The 24,135-nt window shown below is 40.7% G+C and overlaps 1 protein-coding gene across 1 annotated transcript in view; it reads left to right on the forward strand.

Annotated features, from left to right (window-relative positions):
* Window positions 1–1,541: 1,541 nt before the first annotated feature.
* HEATR1 (HEAT repeat containing 1) overlaps window positions 1,542–24,135 on the forward strand; it is a 46,499-nt gene continuing 23,905 nt past the window's right edge. Inside the window, exons 1-20 of the mRNA XM_054584736.1 lie at window positions 1,542–1,634; window positions 1,924–2,095; window positions 2,639–2,855; window positions 5,346–5,487; window positions 6,953–7,054; window positions 7,525–7,665; window positions 8,612–8,823; window positions 8,949–9,082; window positions 11,036–11,138; window positions 12,329–12,439; window positions 12,830–12,947; window positions 14,217–14,324; window positions 16,348–16,443; window positions 16,876–16,964; window positions 17,558–17,769; window positions 18,250–18,371; window positions 18,967–19,158; window positions 20,564–20,747; window positions 20,888–21,024; window positions 21,756–21,948. Of these exons, the coding sequence (XP_054440711.1) occupies window positions 1,954–2,095; window positions 2,639–2,855; window positions 5,346–5,487; window positions 6,953–7,054; window positions 7,525–7,665; window positions 8,612–8,823; window positions 8,949–9,082; window positions 11,036–11,138; window positions 12,329–12,439; window positions 12,830–12,947; window positions 14,217–14,324; window positions 16,348–16,443; window positions 16,876–16,964; window positions 17,558–17,769; window positions 18,250–18,371; window positions 18,967–19,158; window positions 20,564–20,747; window positions 20,888–21,024; window positions 21,756–21,948 (2,755 nt within the window). The 5' untranslated portion in view covers window positions 1,542–1,634; window positions 1,924–1,953. The remainder of the gene's footprint in view (window positions 1,635–1,923; window positions 2,096–2,638; window positions 2,856–5,345; window positions 5,488–6,952; window positions 7,055–7,524; window positions 7,666–8,611; window positions 8,824–8,948; window positions 9,083–11,035; window positions 11,139–12,328; window positions 12,440–12,829; window positions 12,948–14,216; window positions 14,325–16,347; window positions 16,444–16,875; window positions 16,965–17,557; window positions 17,770–18,249; window positions 18,372–18,966; window positions 19,159–20,563; window positions 20,748–20,887; window positions 21,025–21,755; window positions 21,949–24,135) is intronic.

Genomic DNA, 24,135 nt, shown 5'->3' on the forward strand with positions numbered 1-24,135 from the left:
ACCACAGCACTTACCACACTGCCCGGTGGGATAAAAGTTCCACAGGAGTAGCACCCGCCACCACAGGCCTCGCGCGGCACAAAGCGCACATGGGATGGATCAGAGCATCTGTCCTCGGGATTAAAATGGGGTGGGGTGCGGGAGGGAGCCTAGCCTTTAAAAACAACTCAAACCGCTCCTACACATTTGCTTTTAGGCGTAGAGTCCTTGCCACGAACAGTGATCGACGTGAGGACTGGGATCCGCCCCTCCGCCCTCTGAGGTTCCCATCGGGGAGGAGCATGTGGTTAAAACGCCACCGGGGAAACAACGCCCATCCTTACGTCAAGAAATACGTACCAGTTATAGCTAAAATTATGGGTTCAAAAATGCAAAATAGCAAAATCTATGAAAAGGATTATTAGACAGGCTCACAGAGCCACACCTGCTCTGCAACTGATATTTTAAATTCGATTAACAACGAGAAAGTAAGTTTGCTCTGGTCCTAGATTGAATGGAGTCAAACAGGGAGACGGGTATGGAATCACAAAACAAGGAGGTGGTCATCAGAAAACAATCAAGAACACATCCAGAGAATTCTTTTAAAATGAAGAAAAAAATATAATTCAAGATCATGGTGTATTTTTTAAACCAAAACTTTAAAAAAGAATATTTTTGAATCTCTGGCTTGCTTTCTTCTGGCTTAGAAACTATATCGTTTCTTAGTTTACTTCTAAAGTAAAATTCCGTGTGGCACCAAATTCCATCGGAACTGAGGTAGAAAGGATTCAACCAAATGCCAGGAGGGCGTTTCTTTTTATTTTCACTTTGATAAAGCTTTTAAAAATACACTGAAGATATGTTTATCGCAAACAAGCAAATATGTCTCACGGATAAAACACGCCTACTACTACTTCTTACTACTTCCATTTCTCCCAAAACTAATTGCTTCCGTGCAGGTAACAGTCCCGTGACACATTAGAAGGACGACATAGATACCAGAACCTTAAAAATCCTGTTCTTTTCTGCAAGACGCAGACAAGGAGGTTTGGGGTTTGGGCTGTTGCGCGCACACAGCACCGCGCCGGGGGAGGCCGTGCGCCGCCAGGCGGGGCCTCCCGGCGCTTTAACCGGGTGACGCTGGGGCAGCGAAACTGGGGGGGCCACGGAAACTGCCTGTCCTGGCTGGGGCGACAGTACACCGACACAGTCTGTTGAAACTCACCGAACTGTCAGGCTGAAGTAGGTAAATTAATTCGTAAATTATATATCAACAGGGTACATTTACAAGAAAAGAAACCTCAGTGGTGCACAGCGGAGGCGTGACGGCAGGGCCAGAGCGGCGACACTTGCGCCTCACACGGGCGCCCCCAGAGACCGGAATCTTCGACGGCGACCGGCCGCCAACGGCCGCCCCGCCCGCGGAGGGCGGCACCGCGTCCAAGTCCGGCGCACAAAGGCGGGGCCTGGGCGCACGGAGGCGGAGCCATCGTTTCGCTTCGCCCACAAGCTTGTACTTTTTCTCTCGCCGTAGTGCCCGCACCGGAAGCTGCCCCGGGGCGTGCTCTAGGTTTCCGGGCGAGAGCCGGTCTGGGCTCCCATGTGGACCGGGCGTGAGGAGTTGGCGTTCTAAGTCCTGCCCAAGTCGCGCACCGGTGAGCAGGGGCTGTGGGTCGGTGGTGGACCGCGGCAGGGTACCGCGCCCGCCGGCTTTCAGGTCTGCGGAGCCGGGCTGAGGGAGCCGCGGGCACGGCCCGGGGGCTGTGGTAACGAGATGATCCTGTGGCTTTGGTGGGGGCACCTGCGGGGTCCGCGCGTCCGGCGCAGTCAGTTCGTGTCCGCCAGGGCTCTGGTGCGGCCCAAAGCTGCTTGTGCGTGAGGCATTTGCCGCTTGCTCGTAAGCGGGGGGTAGCCTGACCAGCAGTTTCTCCATGTGTTTTCTAGCCCGAGTTTCAGAAATCCGCCAGCGGAAAGATGACGTCCTTAGCCCAGCAGCTCCAGCGACTCGCCCTCCCTCAGACTGACCCCAGCCTCTTATCTAGAGATGAAGTTGCCTCTCTGTTGTTTGACCCCAAGGAAGCGGCCACCATCGACCGGGACACCGCCTTTGCCATCGGTGAGAGTCCCTTTATTTAGGAAGCTCTGTGAAGCGTTTTCTGGGTGGTGGTGTATTTTCTTGTTTTCTGCTATGACCTGCCCGCTCCCTTAGCAGTTTCTGACTTGCGGACTGACGCTGTTAGGGAGAGAATGACAGCCGAGCGCTGCATGCCTGGCGTGTGTAAGTGGCAGCATCTGCATTTCGCAGACGAGGCAGCGAGCCTGCGGAGGTCGTCAAATGATGAGACTGCGGTGCGCAGCGGGGAGGACCAGCCGCAGGCGCCCGGGAAGCGGGCGCTCTCTCCGGGGGGCTGACCTAGCTGTTGTAGGGGATACTCACAAACACCAAAAGTACGGCCCTGCCTGGGAGCACTTGTTCCTCCCAGTCCGTGTAATGCTATTCTCTAACTGAATGTTAGAACTCTGTTTTGGGGGCTGTGTTACAGATTATACATGCTAAAAGAGCTCAGATTTTTTTTTTAAGGGGGTGAGTAAAACTGTAAAAGAGGGGTGAGAAGAGTTTTCTTGCAAAGAGTTGTCAAATAAACTGGCCTTTTCCTAGGATGCACTGGCCTGGAAGAGCTGCTTGGCATTGATCCTTCCTTCGAGCAGTTTGAAGCCCCGCTGTTCAGCCAGCTGGCGAAAACCTTGGAGCGCAGCGTTCAGACCAAAGCGGTGAACAAGCAGCTGGATGAAAACATTTCATTATTCCTTATTCACTTGTCACCTTACTTCCTGCTGAAGCCAGCACAGAAGTGTCTGGAGTGGTTGATCCACAGGTAGCAAATGGACTTAGAGAAATAATTATGGGTTAACAACTTTGATCTTTAAAAAAAATTAAGTAATGATAGCATTTATCAATGTAAAGCTGAAAAATTAGGTAAGTAAGAGATTAACGTGACGTCTGGAGATGGGGAAAGGAGCACGATGACAGTGAGAAGGCTGTGCGCGTCTGCTGCTGAACTCGCGTTTGTTCAGAGTGAAGCACAGGACTGCTGGTGGCCTTGAGGTCCAGCCTCGTTAGTTCTAAGGCCTGCACGTCACTTTGCTGTTACCAGTTGTTACTGCATATTTGGGGCAGAGGGAGTTACTAAACTTTTTTGTTGCTAGAATAACAAAATCAGTGGTTTGGGAAGAGGGGACTAGTATCCTCTAAAATCCTGCCCTTGGTTAAAGGTGTATGCAGACTATTCCTCATTAAATGTAATCTTTTATTTTTATTATAAGGATATCATTACACCATTGTAATAGTGAAACATTGGAAAAGCATAAGGGAATATGTAAACTGTGGAACGTCACAATATATGGCTTTATATCATGAAGTTAAAATTCAAGTTCTGTTTGTAGTGATAAGAGATTTAGACATACTGTTTCATGAAAAAGGGAGATTATACAATAATAGGTGGAGAATGATACTACTTATGTTCCAAAACTGGGGAAGAAAAATGGGGTCAGAGATTGAGAGAAAAATAAGTATTGAACTGATAGGTAGAATGGAAGTGGAGTTTGGATAGTCGGGGTAATTTTTGTCTCTTTTTTTTTTTTTACCATGAAAATAATAGGTATGGTATTTAGGGAATTGAATACTTTTTAATAAAAGTACTTATGAAAAGACCTATATATTTTTTGAAGTTTCCAAAAGAGGAATCTGCCAGGGCCTGGAGTAGCTACACTGCAGCACACCCAGATAAACCCTCTGTAAACCCCTCGATCTGGCGCCGCTTTTCCGTCTCCTCTCCTTTACCGGGTGAGGCTGATCACGCTCTCTCTTCCTTCTTTCTTTCCATGAGAACTTACAAAACATATTCCCTACTCTCCTATTTGGCCCCTTTTCATTTCTCCAAAATTTAAAAGTAGATTCTTATTTCAGACATTCAGATAATACAAAAAACAAGTTTAGCCAAAAAGAAAAGGTGTATGCCAAGTTTGCAGCTTGTAGGGCTGCCTGAAGTACTTGAGGAAAGCTTAGTGGACAAAGGAACATCTTGCCTGGTATAAAGTCACATATAAGAAGTAAGAAAAGGCAGAATGGTGGGACGTGCTGGGAACAATACAGGTAAAAGGAGGGGAGAGTGTAGAGAGGAACGAGGGACCACTTGGCTGGGGGAATTAGGAAAGCACCTTTGAAGAGGCGGCGTTTGAGCTAGGTGTTGAAGGCTAGAAAGGACTTAATGTATGCGACAGAATTAATAAATCTGTCCATTTTTTATTAGGATGGAGGGACCAATGCAAAGTTTTGAAGTTCGTGGACAAATTATATAGGGTTGTAATTTGATAATTTCTTTTTTATTCAAACAAAGTAATGTGGTTATCTGTTTAATTAGTCTTTTGGTTTTAGAATTACGATAATTTAGGAAGCTTGGAAGGTGAACTTGGGAGCATGAGGAAGAGCTGAGCGGTGCTGCCTGTGGGCCAGGTGCTTCTTGGTGGCTTTGACTACAGTGATCCCACAGTTATGTCAATGTGATAACAGGTTCAGACAAAGGTGAAAGTCAGCGGGAAATAAATTTTGATATCAAATATTAAAAACATTACTGCATAAGAATTGGCAGTACCCTGTTGAGTATTTTAATACAGAATAGATGGATTAATGTTTAACTGCTCTATCCTATAGTTATGTGACTGTTCTTACTGATATTCTAAGTAGTTTTAGCTCATTTATAATATGATTTGGACATGTAAGGAAATACTGTTACTTTTTTTCCGTAAAATAAAAGACACATTTTTCCTTTCCACCAATAACGTCATTGATTTGGATATTTTGACTGTGTTGGCCATCTCCCATTATTGGCCAAAATAGTGGGTAGAGGCCAGGGGTGCTGCTAAATGTCTTCCAGTGCATAAGACAGCCCCACAGCAAAGAATTATTTGGCCAAAATATACAGAGAAACTTTGCAGACCACTTTTGACACATTTGATCAGTGACAGCACCTTGTCCATACACTGCACAAATCTTTTTTTGTGTTTCAGTTGCGTTTTTACCTTTCTTGAAATAAGAAAGCATAATATTCTAACAACTTTGCATATTTTCTTCTATCTTCAATATTGAAATGGCTGCACAAAAATTCACCAATTTTGATGTTTTTTAAGAAATGCGTGCTGATATGATAGCTGTCAGTACAGTCTAACAAAATTGTTCGGAATGAAGGTAAAGATAACTAAGCGCTACTAGAGCCATAGTACCAAAAAAAAGTAGCAGATTTTTCGTACAGCCCAGTGTATGCTTATAAATTTTGTGTCAGTTTGCATTGTTTGCTTTTTTTCCCCAGGTTCCACATCCATCTTTATAATCAAGATAGCCTTATTGCTTGTGTTCTACCATACCATGAGACAAGAATATTCGTGCGGGTTATACAGCTTCTGAAAATTAATAATTCAAAGCACAAATGGTTCTGGTTGTTGCCAGTTAAGGTATGATTGTTGAATGACACATATCTGTGATCATTACAGATCTTGATTAAGAGATGTAGTTTGGAAAAAATTAAGTCAGTGCTTCTGAGAGTAGTTCCGAGTGTTACCTCCATCACTTTTATTTCCTGACTTCCAGTTCACCTTGTTGTGGATAACAGCTGGCTTTTATTTTATACCCGGTAATCAAGCTAGGCAATTTACCTATATTATCTAGGGTTTTCATCACAGAACTCCATTTTTTCAGATGAGGACAGGATCAGAGAATTAAATTACTTGATAGAGTTTACATAATTGTAAACTTGGAGTTGGGGTTTGAATTCAAATCCGATTTTAAAGCTTACGTCTTTCCACTATTTTATACTGTGTGGTATTTTAAATTTTGGAATTAAAGAGCTTTAAAAATGGAGGTAAAGAAAAGCGGGAAATACTTAACAAAAATTAAAAGGATAAGGAAAACTTGAGGGGCTTTAAGAAATTATTAAAGCTGTAAAGAAGATACCAGGAATTAATTTACAGGTGAATTAAAAGATGACTGCATTTATAGATGGGTTTGACTAAGATCAGGTAGCATGATTTTGTAGTACAACTGACTTGCCATTATCACTTTGCAAGATACCACAGAGGAGAATAGATGTATGTTAGGAATTTTACTAAATTTTGGGTGTAGCTATTCCAGCTCGGAGGAAGGCAGATGCGGACAAAAGTAGGCTAACAGATGCAGATGTATTGACTGGGCAGAGTCAGCTGTGTGAGTTATGACAGTGAGGTCAGTGATCTGAATTATTAATAAGAAAAGGATGGGCATTTTTTAAGGAGGAGAATTTAAGAGTTTGAATGAAAAGCACTTGAACTGAAGAATGTCCAACAAGAAAAAGCCAACCTATGATGAAGCTTCTTACCAAGCTGTTCGACATTCACGCTGCTAACAGGAAGGTCATTTTCCCCCTAGCCTGCTCATGGGACCTGCTGCTCTCTAGTCATATTCGTTTCAGGTCTTCAGACCCCACTCACCTGTTAAAGTTTACTTCCCTTTCTCCTTAGCACTGATGCATACCAGGCACATTGTTAGGTGGTGGGAATAGCAGTGTAAGGCGGCCATGTCCTTAGAGGTACTTACTACGAGAGTAACTGTAAAGCAGTGATGAAACCATACCAACATTGGCTCAAAAACCAAAGCTGGCCAGTAGGGTTACTAAGAATTTAGGATTCAGATTTAGGTAGATCAAGATGCCACATGTGGTAGATAGATAGGCATTTTTTGCCGAGTGCCCCTACCTTCATTGCTGACATTGTCTTCTGAATTTCTAAGGTTTGCCCAGTTTTAGGTGTTCACCTTGTCTCTGCCACCAGTTGTCAGGAGAGACTGTATTTTGTATTTATGAATAGCAGCAACGTAGAGCTGTTGCTACAGTGGGTCCTTTAAAAGTAACGGCCTGTCGGTGACTGTGCTTTCTGTTTCTGACAGCAATCTGGAGTGCCCTTAGCTAGGGGGACCTTGATTACCCACTGCTACAAAGATCTGGGATTCATGGATTTCATTTGTAGCCTGGTAACAAAATCTGTGAAGGTGAGTGGTGCGTTGTTTTGTGAAGGTATAATTCTGTTAGAATGTGGCTTGCTCTGAATGGAGAAAATGCACAAGGCCTTCCCTGGTAATGGTGGCCCCGGGAGAGGTTGGTGGCGCTGGGGGAGGGTGGTACCTTTGGTCAAGTGAACGGTTCAGGAGCATGAGCGGTGGGATCAGTCTTTGATTTCCAAAGGAGTTTTTCTGTTGTACAAAAATGAGTCAGTGCTTACCAGATTCTTTCTGCAGTGATTGTTTAAACAGTTAAAAGAGACAGTCTAAGGATGTCCGAGGATTGTTCATTCAGTCTTGCTATATTTAATTTAACCATTGAATTTGTGTATTATTAATGTTGCAAATGGTAAAAATTAAAATGTCAGCCTGAGGTCATTGAAAAGAACTGTAAATATTTTTATACTTATATTAATTGGCCTTTCACTCTTAAATTTGTCTTGCTTGTGCTTTTCTTCCAGGTTTTTGCTGAGTATCCTGGGAGTTCAGCTCAGCTGAGGGTTCTCTTAACTTTCTATGCTTCTACCATTGTGTCTTCTTTGGTGGCTGCTGAGGATGTATCGGACAATGTGGTGGCTAAGCTATTTCCATATGTCCAAAAGGTTGGCTCTGCTCAAGTGTATGGTAGATGATTTTGTACTTGACGGAATGTCCTTGCTTTTAAAAATTTAACTTAGACAAATGTTCTACAATGGACAGTTTATTTCAGATGGTTGATTTAATTTTTAGGTAAAAAAAACAAACAAACAACTTTTTCCATCTTAAAAACGTACCAGAGTACGATCTTAATTAGAGTTTCTTAAAGAATAAATGGTGGTTGTTTGACCCTGCCATTGCCTCCCAGGTATATATATTTTGTTCTTTTTTGGGTCATAAAATGACAAAAATCTAGTCTCTCAGTTCTGGAGGCCAGAAGTCTGCAGTCAGGGTGCCGGCAGGGGTGGTCCTGTGGCCTCTGAGGGAGAATTCTGGGCCCCTCTCCCAGCTGCCCTTGGCGCTGCCTGCCTCATGGCAGCCAGCTCCGGTTTCTGCCTGTCCTCACGCACAGCCTCGCCCCCAGACCTCCTGGGAAGGCAGGTGGGCTAGAGGGTCTTTGTGGCATAGGCCCTTGTCACTATTTTTGTGCCGACATCTGCATTTCAGTGCTTCTCCCAGTTGTCTTGGTGCCTGCCACCGTCCCACATCCTGCTCTCGCATCTCACCAGTGTGCCAGGGTCATCGACATCACTGGGACACTGTTTCTGATTGAGGCCTCCCCCCGGGGGGGGGGTGGGCGTTTGCATATAAAAGATGAGCTTGTTGGCTTCTGTTAGGGTGTGTGGCAAGGGAGTGGGGGACCCCTGAAGTCCTGCCTCTCGTCCGAGAGACTTGTCTCTTCTCTGTGTCCACTCAGGAAAGGGGGTCAGCATCTCGGTTTTTACTTCTGAGGAGTGTTCATTAGGTAGTATTACTCTCTAATTGATGGTATTTCTAATTGTCAAGGTAAAATAACACTTTAAGTAGAGTAAAATATATTTTATTTTTTCGTATATTTAAAAAAATATTTAGGGATTGAAATCATCCTTACCCGATTACAGAGCTGCAACATATATGATAATATGTCAGATTTCTGTGAAAGTGACAATGGAAGATACTGTCGTCAACTCACTGGCTTCACAGATCATCAAAACATTGACTAAAACTCCCTCTCTGATCAAGGATGGATTGGGCTGCTTGATAGTGCTCCTGCAGAGACAGAAGCCAGAGAGTCTTGGAAAAAAGTACGTACAGTTGAATTGAGAAATGATAATTAAAGGTGAAGGAAATGATTTTGAATAATTTTTTGAAGATAAATTGCCATTCATTGTGTAACTTGTCAGCACCTTATGTACTTGTTTCTTCAAAGGCCCTTTCCTCACTTGTGTAATGTTCCTGACCTTATTACCATTCTTCATGGGATTTCTGAAACATACGACATCAGCCCTCTTCTGCGTTACATGCTTCCCCATCTGGTTGTCTCCCTCATTAATCATGTTACAGGTATGTGGTTTTATATTTTGTGTCCAAAAATTTGCTTTCTATCATTTGATTCTTTTAAAATAGGAACCACACTCATGTTTACATCTCAGATATATAAAGTTTTTTCTAGCCAGTTGTTTTTGTATAACTGTTTTATTTTTCTTCTGTGAGAAACCTTTAGGGGGAAGGGCAGGTCAGTTGGAGAGAATCCTTGATATGCTTAGAATTCAATTGTTTAAAAAATGTGTTTTTAATCTCTACAAGAAAGGCTAAGGAATTACTTTAAAACAATTGAAATATATTACTGAATAAAACTTACACTTCTCATTTGATTGATATATTAATCAATTAATTGATTTTTTAGAGAGAGAGACATTGATTTGTTGTTCCACTATGCATTCCTTGGTTGCTTTTATGGGCCCTGGCTAGGGATTGAACCTGCAAGCTTGGTGTATAGGGACAATGATCTACCCAACCGAACTACTTGACCAGGGCTCCCCTTTTTATTTAGATATTTAATGGATTTTAGTGATTTCATTTACAATAAATATTCATTTGCTAACAAAAGAGGTTTTCTCCCTTGAGTCACTGAAAATATAAGACCAAGAAAATCTCATGCATAAAAATCCAAAGTGTTTTTTAAACCCAAAATTAATTAGAGAGTATTGACTTGTATTACATATATTTTATCCTTCAATAAATACAGAAAGATAGGGGAGAACTACTTGGTCCTATTGCTGTTTGGACTAAAAAAGGCATCTCTAAATATATGTCAGTGTGTTAGAAAAAAAGGTTCGCTTAACCAAGTCTTCGTTTAAATGTATTTCAGAAACATGACTAGAGTAAATGGAAGTTCACTCCTCCTCCTCCGAGGCTGACAAGTAATGCTGTCCCTGGCTTGGAAGGCAGGGCCAGGTTCTGGGTCACAGTTACCAGGGAGTCCGAAGGAGAGGGTGGCAGCTCTCGGTTCAGGGAGGCAGTATTGGGATGAACGTCTAGCCGGTTCCCAGTGTTACAGCTGTCCCCCCTTTGGCTTTCCGCAGTTCAGTTATTTGTGGTCAACGGCAATCTGAAAATATTACCTGGAAAATTCCAGAAATAAATAATTTATAAGTTTTAAACTGTGAGTGGTTTTGAGTAGCTCAATGAGCTCGTGCTCTGTCCCTCTTCAGACCTGGTTCGTCCCTTTGCCCAGGGCCTGCGCGCTGTGAACGCTGACCCGCCTGTTCGTCCCTTAGGAACTCCTGGGTTATCAGGTCAGCTGTCTTGGCGGCACAGTGCTAGTGTCCAAGTTGCTGTCACCTCCTTCAGCAACGCTTGGAAGTATAGGAGCAGTGACGCCAGGGACTCAGACTTAATAGGGCCTGTTGTCATCTTACTTCATCACAGAAGGAAAATTGAGTACAGGACAAAGACATTTTGACAGAGACCGCGTTTACATAACTTATTACTGTCTATCATTATAATCGTTTTATTTTATTATTATTGATCTCTTTCTGTGCCTAACGTACAAGTTAGACTTATGGGTATGTATGCATTAGGAAAAAGCACAGAATACACAGCGTTCAGTACGATCCAAGGTTTCAGGAACCCACTGATTGCTCTTGGGATGCAATCCCCATGGATGGGGGGCAGTTGTAAGTTACAAAGATCTCAGTCCAGGTCCCAGCATCAGCCACTGTTAATGGGACCTGGGGAAACTTTCATTAGTGAGGTAGGCATGATCATACTGGTTTTTAAAAATACAGAGAATTTCAAGTAAAGGATAAATTAGGATAATATATGCAAAAATGCTTTGAAAAATGACTAGGTGAAATACACTTTTGAAAATACTGTTTTTGAAAAAAAGTAGGTTTTAGTGTATGTGTTTTAAAGTTACTCCTATAGGAAAGTTTTCTACTATAAGTAAATTTAATAACGTAAGCATGCAAAAACCATTTCCCCAGTCAGTTTTAATTTGTTGTATATACTCAGGAGAAGAAACTGAAGGGAACGAGGGTCAAATCTACAGGAAGCACTTGGAAGCTATCCTTACACATATATCACTGGAGAACAACTTGGACCATTTGTTGGCTAGGTAAGTGGTTACTTTTAACATGCTTTTGTTTTGTAATTTTGTGGCTTAATATACTATTTAGGGTTTTTCAGTGTCTTTTATAATGTCTTTCTTGCTTTGTCCATGTCAGTTCACTAATTAAAAGTACTTAGTTCAGTAATTGTGACAATAGGAAAAGTAATTCTCTTGCTTGTCTTTAGCACTTATACATGGTCATGGATAGTTCATAATTAAGCTGAATTGGGTTATAGCTACATGTAATTTGTGACTATTTAATTTCCTAACAATAAGTGGTCCAATGTGCCTGAAACAATACCTTACAGTTGGTGTTCAGTAAATACCAACTAGAAGCTTCGTCCTGAGGATTGGCATGAAATGAAGATTATTTATTCCTTTTTCTGTAAAAATAGTTCGTTCTCCCATTTTCTTTTCTTGCTTAAAAGGCAGCTTGATACGGTGCGGAGAAGGTAGGCACTGCCGTTAGGTGTGGACTCGAACCTGCCCCTGCCATTTCCCAGGGAGTGGAGCAGGACGTTCTGCAGCCTGGTGGCCTGGATCTGGGTTTGCCACCGTGTGGCATTGGGCGGGTGCCTGTATGCTGGCGTGTCACCTTTCGTGCCTCTTGCTCTGAGGCATGGCTTGTAAACAAAAAGGGCGTATACACTTGAAGTGGTTGAGAACGTGGGCTCTGGAATCAGCTGGGGCTAAAGTCCCTGCTCGTCTTGGTGTGGCACAGTAGGGCCCACTGGTGCGGCCGGGGTTTCTGGTCTCCTTTGACCTCGGGCAGTTATAAGACTTCTTTCTCCTTTATTTTTTTTAAGATTTTATGTATTTTTAGAGAGAAGGGAAAGGAGAAAGAGATAGAGACACACATACACACACAGACACACACACATTGATGTGCGAGAGAAACACCATTCAGGTTGCCTCTCCTACACCCCCAACCCGGGAGGAACCCGCAACCCAGGCATATGCCCTGACCAGGAATTGAATCAGTGACCTTTTGGTTGGCAGGACAACACCCAACACACTGAGCCACGCCAGTCAGGGTTAGATTATAAGACTTTTTAGCCCTAGTGTTGAATCTGTAAAATGAGTATTATTTTCTACCTTGGGGTTGGGGGGGTGGGGCGTTTAGAGAGAGATAATGTTCCTAAACCACCTAGAACATGATAACTCTCATGTCTGTTGATACTGGTTTTGTTTTGCAGCCTTCTTTTTGAAGAATACATTTCATACAATTCACAGGAAGAAATCGATTCTAATAAAGTATCTTTGCTTAATGAACAGTTTCTTCCACTTATCAGACTTTTAGAAAGCAAGTAAGTGTGTGTTTGTGCCTCTTGTTTTATAAATGTGTACCTCTTGTTTTAATTTAATATAGTAAATTAATTGTAAAGAGACTGTCCTTTTTTTTCCCCGCCTTCAGGAAAGGACAAGTATAAGATTTAAATGTATTTGAAATATAAGAGAACTTAAGGGTTGTGTGGGAACTGTGGAGAGTATAAGTTTTTTACAGATTTCTTGTTGTTGTTCTTGTTGTAATAGTCATAGTAACTTGATTGATATCACTTGATTTTACATATTACATTGGTTAAAATATTAGCCTAAATCTCAGTAATTTTAAAAATTTTTTCATGTCTTTCATGCATGTAGGATGTGTGTGGTTAATAACTTTGTATAATTTTCTGTATGAATTAATTTCATCCCAGGTATCCCAGAACGTTAGATGTTGTCTTAGAGGAACACCTAAAGCACATTACAGACCTAAAAAAACAAGAGCTTTTTCACCAATTTATCTCTCTCTCTACAAGTGGAGGAAAGTATCAGGTAAGTTTTCCTTCAGAAGATTTATGACAATTCGTAGTCTATTTGTGTGGTTACTTGAAGAACTCTAGAAGGCAGTTTTTGCTACATCACTCCTCTCTTTGGAGTGTGTGTTTTGTTTTTAATTTTTTAAAAATTGATTTTAGGGAAAGAAAGGAGTGAGGGCGAGAGGGAGAAAGAAACATCTATTTGTTGTTCCACTCATGTATGCACTCATTGGTTGATTTTTGTATGAGCCCTGATCTGAGAGAGAACCCACAGCGGTGGCACATTGGAATGATGTTCTAACCAGCTGCGCTACCGTGCCGGGGCTCTTTGGCAGGTTTTATGAAGAGATGAGATTTTACACAGTTTTGCCTAGTTATCTGAGGTGAGGCCATAAGGCAGGGATTGGATGCCTAGAGAAAGCTACAGGAACTTAAATAATTGTGAGTATGGTACTTATTCCAGAAAAACTGTCATTTGGAAATTCTTTCTGTAACGTTCATTAGCAGTCACCGAAAGATGGTCTCACTCAGGTTGGCAGTGTCCTCCTCTTTCTCCTCTGTCTTCACCTTCCAGTGTAGTGTCGCCAGTAATGGGTGGCTGTTTTAAGTCATTGATCAGGGAAAAAGGAGGTGGATTTTTATTTCAGGATCATGTTAGAACTTCAGAAATTTTCTGATGATTCACCTTTAGTCTTTATACTAGAAGTTAGACATCTAAGCAGTTCTTATAATTAGCCTTGAAAATAAATATAATGAAGAGAAATATGATTGTTGGTTTTTTTCTTTCATAGTGAGACTTTATTTTCAATGACATTCCGTTTCCAAATCTTATCCTGGTATATAGATTTCCTTAGTTTAGTTAGGTAAGTAAGTAGGTTGTTACTAATTTGAGTGTCACTATCATACCCTTTAGAGGAACTGCATTCTGTTTTTCTAAAAATTAAGTTTCAGTAAGGTGCTAATACAGTGATTTACCTCAAGTGCTTTTCACTTTGGAATCATGTCTATGAAGTATACAAAAATACTTTATCAAATTACTAAATTAAACCTACCTATAGACACAAGTGTATAGGAAATCGCAGTAGAAACAGTACAATTTTTTTCATCTACCTCATACCATGTCCTGGAGACAGAGATTTTGCTTTACTTTATGGTTTCTGAAACTTGACAGTTGTTACTGAATGTGTTTGGCTGTTTGAGGTGTTTTTCTGTGGTTTTTATTCTTGATCATATGCTGCTCAAATTTAGTGGTGAAATCATTTGGTAATTGTGATGAATCCTATAGTTTTTAGCAGATTCCGATACCTCTTTGATGCTCAGTCTGAATCACCCACTTGCACCTGTGAGACTTCTGGCCGTTAATCATCTGAAAAATGTCATGACAACATCAAAGGTTTGTGTCAGATAGTTTTCATTTGTGATGTTTTTATCCTTATGAGGAACAGGATAACCCCAGAGCGAGGACCTGGAATTAGCCCCTGGAACCGATACGGTGTCATTACGGAGACCAGCTGAGTAAGGCAGATGAGCACCCGGGACAGGGACCCGCAGCGGCTGTGCTCCGGCCACCGCTGGGCACCGTGCGTGCCCTCCTAACCGCTGCATTTGTATTCCCACACTGCAGGCCAGTAGTCCAGCGCCAGCTCGGTATTTCTCAAATTGGAATTTGTAGATCAATTTACAGAGGTTCTCAAATTATCTGAGTGTTTTTCAGTTTTGAAATCTGCTTTTGATTGTCTTAGGTTTACCATGACCGTGTTTGGGGGCATCAGAACGCCAGCTTTTGGAGTGCTTTCCACGTCAGCCCTGCAATTGTATTTGTGTCTAAAGTTCCAGTGGTTCCAAAAAGCGAGCGTGGAGGCCCCTGTGATCTGCACATGCTGCCTTTATACCAAGAGAATATTTTACAAAGACTTCGCAGTCTCAGATAGCATGTTATTTACCTAACTTTAGTTATTCAAACGGTATCTTCACAATTTTTTCTCTTTTGGCTTACCAATGATGTTATTTCCTTAAAATTTTTTTTTAACTTCTTTTAAATGGACTAATTGTTTTTACATAGTCTTCAAATCATGAGTTTGAAGTGCTAATTGTATATACATTTTACTGTAGTTACTACGATTAAAATAGAATGTTCATCTATTATATAATATTTAAAACTGTCTTTTATATTTCTGCACATTTGAAAAATTTCTGGAGTAGAGAAAAGTGGTGGTAGTTATACTTTCCCATAGTGCATGGTAGTATAAACATGCTGAATTCTAGAACTGATGTCATGCACTTAGAACTAAGTCATATTACAAGTTGAATTTAATTTCAGCTAATCATCGTGACTACATTAAAATCATTTGAGTTTTACTAATTTTGTAGTTTTTAAAAATATGTGAATTATAAATTTTTAATGTTTTGGTATTCTATATGTATAAAGAGTTATACTTAATTTTAAAATTGCTATCTAAATAATAACGTAGATCTGTGAAAATATTTCCTTAAAAATGGTTGATCTATGTATGATTTCTTTCACAAACTGCTCATCAGTTTATCTTACTGATTTGTTGGCTAATTACACTCACTGAATACCGGTCTTTGTTGTAGTGGGAAGGTTTCTGGAATCCCCTGATAGTCCTGCAGCTGTGCTCATCCTTCCTCCCTGTGCACCCTCCCCCTCCAGCCTTGGCGTTCAGTTAGTTTCTCAGCGAAGGGCACTGTGCACGTCCAGTGCACAGGCTATAATGCTGTAGGTTCTCTTCTAGGGTTTCTGATTGGGATATTTGGGTACTTAGTAGCTACTTTCTTGAGAAAATTTTGGTGGCATTTGATACATAGAACTTTGACTTCAGTTTTGTGAATTTTAGGGATTTTTAGTTTTATCTCCCAACAGAATGACCTGTTGTTTTTCTTTAGCACCTGCAGGTAGGGATATTTTCAGGTTGATTAGAAGTCTTACCGTTCTGTTACTGTGAGAGATTATATGCTTTATTTTCTTTTTTATTATTAGCTGTATTTTATAGATGAGAGTAGTGAGACCATGAAAGGTTCAGTAACCTCCCTAAGGACACATCACTACTAAGCGGTAGAGCTGGGGTTGAAACCTGTGCACTCTCACTATCTGGGTGCTCTCATTTTAATGTGATCAACTCCTTAATAGAAAAATAACATTTAGACTGTACATACTGTATTTTCAGTGGAAACTGTAAGAGGTTTGTGCTGGACAATGACTCATCTAAAGGAAAAAGGCCCTTCAGAGAATATCTAGATCAGTGCAGGTGTGCAGAGAGGGTTTGGGCTTCCATTCAGGGCAGAGCCTGGGTTCCTTGGCTGGTGTTCTGAGTGCTGTTCACAAAACCAAACTTCCTTTTTAGTGTGAAGTCATACAGTGTTTTAGCAACAACTAAATATTTTTTTCTCTTGCTCAGGAGAGTATTGACGAGTCTTTCATAAAAGAAGCTATCTTAACCCGATTAGGCGATGATAGTATAGATGTTGTTTTGTCGGCCGTAAGTGCTTTTGAGGTGAGTGAATATGCTGTTCATTGACATGCACGTTTTATGGTAAATATTTTCTTGCCCTTCTCATGTGATTCTCTGCTCTAGGCAGGAATATTTTTGAAAATTATTCTTCCATTGGAAATTTGATCTCTTGGGAGCACAGACATCTGTAAGCTTGGTTGAAAAAGCTCATGAGAGTAATTAGATTGCGCAGTGGAACACACATGGAAATTCTTCAGAAAGGAAAAGGATTTTGTGAATTTTACCTTGGAGTCATGGAAAATTGGCTCATGAATGCCACTTTTAAGAAATTGCTCTCTTGAAACTTTTAAATCATACTAGGATTCCTGGAAGATAAATTCTTTATAATTCATTATTTTTTTCAAGTTCCTTTAAGAAGTACTGTATGTATTTAAGCAAGTAAAAATTCACTCAGGACATTTCTTTCCTCTCTAGATTTTCAAGAGACATTTTACATCAGAAGTGACCATTTTAAATCTTCTGAATCTCTTTCAAAGAGCAGAACTTTCAAAAAATAGGGCATGGTATGTATTCATTTCTCCTCATACTATTTTGAGTTGGATGTGTTTGTTGATTTTAGAGGTTTGGGGGAGGATATCAATGTGAAAGAGAAACATCAATCAGTTACCTACCATATGCATCCTGACTAGGGATTGAACCTGCAGCCCTTTGGTTAATGGGGTGATGCTCCAAGCTCCAACCAACTGAGCCACCTGGCCAGGGCTGATTATTTTACTTTGGGCACCTAAGCTTTTTGCATGGAAAAATGACTAACAGGTTTTTGTGTCTATCATATCTAATTCTTAGCGCAAAGCATGTGTTCAGATATTTTTTGAACTTAATGAGTGAATTTTTTATTTCTAGTGGAGTTAAGATACATGGTGCGATACGTTTTTATGTTATAGTTAACCTAATGTAATTTCTAAAAAAAGCATTTAGCTGAATTAGCAGTCCCAAATAATTCCTTTATTAGCATGGATTTTAAGTGTCTGAAAAATGTGTTTGGTGAGGAGACTGGGATTAATGTCAATTGAGGTGGAACAATGTAGTGATGATTTCTTGCTGAATTGAAGTCCCTAACGTGTCCCCAAACCAAATGCGCTTCTTTATCTTTTAGGTACAAGGTACTTGAATTGGCAACAGACATAATAGTTACAGAAGAGGTGCTGAGTGGAAATGATGAGTTGGCCAATCAGGTAGTGGTGCACCTGCTTCCCTTCATGGTCATTGACAGCGATGACCTGGAGTCTCCCGAGATGAAAATTGCTCTTTATTTATCCAAATCAGGACTTTGTTCTCTGCATCCTGTGCTAAGAGGCTGGAAAGAAGGTAAGAAATTCAGTTGCATTTTAGGAAAAATGAACAGGTAACATTTCAAAAAAAAAGTACCGTTAAAAATTGTCCATACTTGCTGTTTGAAAGCATGTGTTTGTTATACATGCCAAAATTTAAACATTTTTCATTGGCATATAATAATGAGAAAAATATATGAGAAATAAACTGACCCATAGACAAATTCAGAATTAGATGAAAGGAAAAATATACAATCAGAAACTAACCCACAAATTCAGATATACAATGAGATAAATATACAATGAGAAAGAAATACAGATAAAATATACAGTGATGAAGAAACTGACAAATTCAGAATTAGATAAAAAGAAAAATAAAAATCAGGTCTTCATGGGAAACTTGTAAAATTTTTGCTTAAATTCCTTACTGTATGTGATTCTTTAGGTAAGTGTTGGTGACATAGGGCCCTGTGTTTAATCTTTTTCTTTTTCTTCTTTTTTTTTTTTTTTTTTACAGCTCTTGAAAATGTCATTAAAAGTACAAAGTCAGGGAAACTAATTGGTGTAGCAAATCAGAAGATGATTGAGTTGTTGGCTGACAATATAAAATCAGGGGACCCTTCTTCAATGTTAAAGATGGTAGGGATGCTGTTAACGCTCAGCCCCAGATTCCTTACATTAACATTCTCGGCATCTGCTTTAGTAGAATCGTCATCGTCGTCTTCTTTTTCTTTTAATTTTTTAATTAATAACTTGCATTCTTGAGAATTTTCTTTTGCTTTAAACATGAATAGTGTTGTACTATATGTTCTACAGATTGTTCAGATCCTTAACATTTTATATAATTTATTTCATTGTGGTTTCATTGGACCAGTAAGAATAATATGTACTTTTTTACCTTTTCCCCCATCTCACTGAAAATATTAAAGTTATATTTTTGTTAAAATAGCAAAATGTCCAAAGGAGGAGAAAATTATTTTTTGCTGTAGTAAATATACCTTTATAACGGTATTAGGTTTCTGATTGAAAAACATTTATCCAATTGGCAGATACAGTTATGTTCATTATAATTTTTGAAATTACTGATACATCAGTGCTTACCTATCTTTTTAAAGCTTTATTTTTGTCATATCACTTTAAATGTAAAACACATAATATCTCCTGAGGCCTGAAGTGTAGGGAAAACTGGCGCCAGCCAAGACTTACCAGTAACGGACAGTGCTTGTTTTCCCAGGTGGAAGATTTGGTCAGCGTCATGGAGAAGGAGCCCTTCAGCCTGAAGCAGAAGGTGACTTCCCACGTGGTCATGGCCGTGCTGGTCTCATGCTGCTCATCCTTGAAAGAAACTCACTTTCCATTTGCAATGAGAGTCTTCAGTTCGTTGCAGAAAAAAATAAAGAAGCTCGAAAGTGTCATTACTGCGGTGGTAAGGAGCATGCCGTCCCTGGAAAGGCGGTGATGTGCAAAGCGGCGGCCTGGTCGGGGGTCCGGGCAGAGTGGGCCGTCGGAGGCCGCAGGGCGGGAGTCAATCTGGGGTGACTGTGAAGATCCTTTTGCAGAATTTCCTTTTGCAGAAAATAATCAAATTACAGAATTTCAGGGTGGCGGTGCTTTGTGTCTGTATCATCTTCCTTGGGATTAGTCATCCCAGGTGTGCCTAACTGCTTTTCACGGTGAAGAATTCACCAGGTGCTTGAACAAAATATTCCTTCATGCTCTTAATTACTAAAAATAGATCTGTATTCTTTTAAAATTACGTTGGAATTGGGTCTCATCAGCCTACTGCTGTCTCTGACAGAGTTACCAAGTTATTAGTATCCCATTTTGAGGTAATACGATTATTCCTTTTAATATCTGTCATATATAATAGTGTTTTGTTTTGATTTGTCCTCCAAACATCAGAGGGCTCCTCATAGGATGCGTTATACGAATCACATCCTTTTCATGTTTACATATACCCTCAAGATTTTATAAGTTTTGGTCGTGGCCATAGATAACTAAAGTTATGTAAACTTTAAAGGAATACTTCTTTGTATTTTAAAAAGTAGCCCAGAGAGGCCCTTTTTAACTTTTTTTAACTTTTTTAACTTCTTTTGTAAAAGTGTGAAACCTGAGCTGTATTCGCTCCCAGTGTTAAAAGTGTGGACAAGTGGAGTGTGTTCTGTATACACAGATACAGATGGCTCTGTAGTGCTTATATTTAAGCCCCTCTCTGAGAGCCACGAGCACCTTCCTGGCTCTGGCAGCACACGGAGCCCAGAGCTCCCTCACTGAGGACAGTGTCTGGCGCGTCTGGCTTTGGCCTGGCTTTCTTCCCAGTTATGACTCTGCACGTGCCTGTACGCAGTTCTCTTTGTCATTGTCCTGCACCTTTTCTCATACTTCCTTTTGGCATTTGCAGTATAATTTCTAAATACCTTAACATTCTGCTACTTGTTTAATCATCTGTGAGTTTGGGGATTATAATATACCTTCTTCAGATTAGCAGTAAAATTGTGAAATGAGAAAAGTCTTGTTAAGGATCTCTTAGAAACCCAACTCCTTCTGTTTAGAAAGGTACCATTTGGTACACACAATTTATATGAATAATGTTTGTTTTTAGGGGTGGCGTTTTAAGAAAGCATAAAAATGAAGCCTTGGTTACACCTTTCTTGTGAGTGGTGTTAGATCTCTTTAAAACTCTGATTAAAGTTACTAATTCTCTCACCTAAATGCGCATACAGACAGAGTTTTGCTTATTACCCCGTCATACGCATCGTTGCAGTCCACCTGTGTAACCCGTTCTGACAACTGCTTTGAGCCTGTGCCTTCTTGTTTCCGTGCTGTTTCAGGAGCTGCCCCCGGAGTGGCTTTCTGAGCTGATGGTGGACCGGGGGTTACCAGCGCAGCTGTGGGCGCATTACATACAGCAGGTCAGCGCCGCCCAGCGGATAGCCGTGGAGGACTCGGTGTTACTCATATTTTCGCTGAAAAACTTTATTTATGCAGTAAAGGCTCCTAAATCTTTTCCTAAAGGTAGGACAAGGTGTGAATGTTTTGAATGGGATATCCTGAAAACTGAGCTTTTGGCTCCACGACTATTTTTTTGTTGAGTAAAAAGTCCCAGCAGAGTGTTCACAGGAGTCATGCTTGTCTCTCTGGTCACGTCCGCGCAGATGGGGTGTGGTGGGACCCTGACCAGCTGGCCTCAGACGGCAGAGACTACCTGCGCCTGCTCATCGGGCTCTTCGAGATCGTCCTCTGTGGGGCTGACACCGCTCACTTCCGGGTGCTGATGAAGCTGTTCCTCAAGGTGTGGGCCCTCTTTTGCAGGCATGCTCTTCCCCTCAAGGTGTCATAGGCTATTTTAGTCATGACAGTCTTGAATGAGAATGAAAGTAGGCTTTTAAACAGTAAGGAGCATATGATGATCAACATAGGCCCTGTAAAGCAGCGCAGTGATCCTGACTCCTATCACTAGGGGTGACAGGAGACTAGCATTGCCACGTGCCTCCTTATGCATTAGGCCTGTTCACATGTTGGCTCGTAACAGCCCAGTCTACTTGGGTGCTTAATAGCATTACCAGTGAGAAACGGATGTTCAGAGAGGTGATTTAGCCTATGCAGAGTCACTCAGCTAAGAAACTTCATCACAGTACCAGCGACATCCATGCTACCAGGTCAGTTCTTCGTTCTTGTCTGACCTGCCTTCTCAGCAGCTGTGACACAGTTGACATTGTTCACTCTATCTTTGAGGGGCTTCCTTAACGAGGCATCCCTAGCATCACTCTTGTCTCGGTGTTATGCTTAGTGTCTTCATTTTGTTTGTTAAAGGTGTTCACGTGCAAAGTTAGAGCAAGTCCTCTGGATATTAGTCCTCTGAATTCATTTACATTCTTGCCAGTTTGCTAAAATACCAAGTGTAGAAAATGTGTAAGTGACAGGCAAAGCAAAATATTTAATCAGATATTTGTTTTCTATAATCATACACTATTATATTTAGTAAATGTTAAATGTCACTGTTTTTGTTTTTTTTAAATTTAGGTACATCTAGAAGATGTTTTTCAGTTATTCAGGTTCTTTTCTGTGTTATGGACCTACGGTTCTAGTCTTTCAAATCCGCTGAACTGCAGTGTCAAGTCAGTGCTCCAGACTCAGGCCTTGTATGTGGGCTGCGCGGTGCTGTCCTCCCAGAGGCCGCAGTGGAGAGCCAGCCTGGCCTCCACGTCTTCTCCAGGTACTGCGCCGGGCGTTGCACGTGCTGTCGGACCAGCTCGTACGGCTTTCTGTGTGTGGTTCATGTGGGTTGTAGCCTGGAAAATTTCTTTTTTGTAGTTTTTGAAATAGAGCATGTGCATGCTCGCCCCCATATACGTTATACCTGTTTACTTCTAAGTATTGCTTTTAAGTTATATATGTCAGTTGCAAAATCTCACTCCAAACCAGAATAATATAATTCTTACTACTTATACTGTGGGTCTCCACTCAGACAGCCCTCCTGGATTTATTTCTTTTATCATGTGTAAGTCATTTTCAGGTTAGGCACTTACTATGAAACCCCCCAAAATAAAATTTATATTTTTGATAAAGGGAAATTTCAAGTTTTGTGAAAGAAGCAGAATTTCATCAAGTTGATGAGTATGTTATTGAAAGGGGGCGTACCTACTTCCAAAGCTCTTGACAACTGGGAGGGCCTGGCCAAGGTAGACCCTTAGCGACTGAGGGTGAGAGAGTTGATGAGGATGATGGATGTCATCAGTACTTGAGACTGGGGTGATTTTAATCAGAGGAATGAGTGGCTCTTGGGAAATTTGGAGATGTTCTTGATTATTTTTTAATTCCAAAATTGCTATTTAAAAATGTTTTGTGAAAGCAGAGTGAATGATCATAAACTTTTCACAGAATAATTTCTCTATGTCTTATTAGCTCCTTGGCAGAGCACATAATTATAGTTGTATCCAAAATTTTATCAGCTATAAGGTAAAGTAGATATATAAATTCAAGTTTTACTTACAAAATAAAATCCTAAGAATGTATTTATTTCTCCACTACTTACTATAAAATTGCAGCCCCTGTTTTAGGTAGATTTACTTTTAAGAAAGTTAAAAAAAGTTTTTAATGAGAACTTCCTGTATATTTTTTAACTTTAATTTTTCACTTAATATGTTATAAACATTGGTCTATATTAATAAATAGCCCTGGCCAGTGTGGCTGAGTTGGTTGGAATGTTGTCCCATAAACCAAAAGATCACAGGTTTGATTTCTGGTCAGGGCACATAACCTAAGTTGCAGGTTCGATCCCTGGTCAGAGCGCGTATGAGAGGCAGCTGATCAGTGTTTCTCTTCCTCTCTCTCTCCCTCCCGTCCTCTCTCTAAAATCAACGGGCATGTCCTCAGGTGAAGATTTTTAAAAAATAATCATAATGTTAAAATTCTTTCAACATCCTGTTTTAAAAAAATAAATATAGAAATATAGAAACATCTTTTTAAAAATGTCTGCATGGTGTTTCATCTTATGGAAATAGCATAATTTATTGAAATGTTTGTTTCCTGTTAGAGGTGTGAGTTTTCAAAAAGGTGAATGTATTTTATTTTGAGGTCAAAACTCTTTTGATTTTCTGTCAGGTCTGCAATGTCTGTTGCCTTTTGGCATCAAAGGGAGCAGCCCCTGAGGGATGTGTTTCTTTGTCCATCGGTAGCCAGGCCGATGGACTACGGTTTGCCTGTGGCGCTGCTGCAGGCCAGGCTCCTGCCTGTCCCTCCTGCCTTGTCCTCTGTCACTTCCCCCTCCCTAAAGTGCCCCTGCACTTCTGCTGCCTGGACATGTCACAGGACTCCATTGAAAACAGGAAAGGTGCACCTTGTTCTGTCTGGAAGCTCAGGGACCATACCCCAGAATCCCTGCGGGCCTCGGGGAGAAGGGCTCTTAGTCACTGAACCTGTCCACAGTGCGCTTCTAGCCCAGCCTCGGCCATGAGGGGCCTGGGAGGTGTTGGCTGGCGTTTGTCCCAGTTTAACATGTTATGCTGTTCAAAAGAAAGATGTTGCTGATTATAATAACAGAATATCATATGTATGAAGTAAGTTTTTTGGCAGTGGCTTGGGAATCTAACTACAATTATTACTTTGTGTGTAGATATGTATTCTGGCTCAGTCTTGCATAAATGATTAGATCTTAACATCCTTTGTCAGATGGAGGCTGCCTTTGATTTTTATGCCTGATTAATATAGTAAATTTATTTGCATGTTTAAAAGCAAAAACGTATTTTTAAATTTTATGTAAAATATGCTATTTTAAATCTAAATAATATTAGAATGAGGTCACACAGATTTTAAAAATGAAAGATGTTCCTAAAAGCTGATTACTTAATATAGCTTTGACTTATCTTAAGTTCCAGTACCTTATTGGAATATGGTAGCCATA

Source organism: Pteronotus mesoamericanus, unplaced genomic scaffold (genome assembly GCF_021234165.1).
Source record: "Pteronotus mesoamericanus isolate MK-2021 breed Mesoamerican mustached bat unplaced genomic scaffold, CSHL_Meso_final contig_120, whole genome shotgun sequence".
NCBI lineage: Eukaryota > Metazoa > Chordata > Mammalia > Chiroptera > Mormoopidae > Pteronotus > Pteronotus mesoamericanus.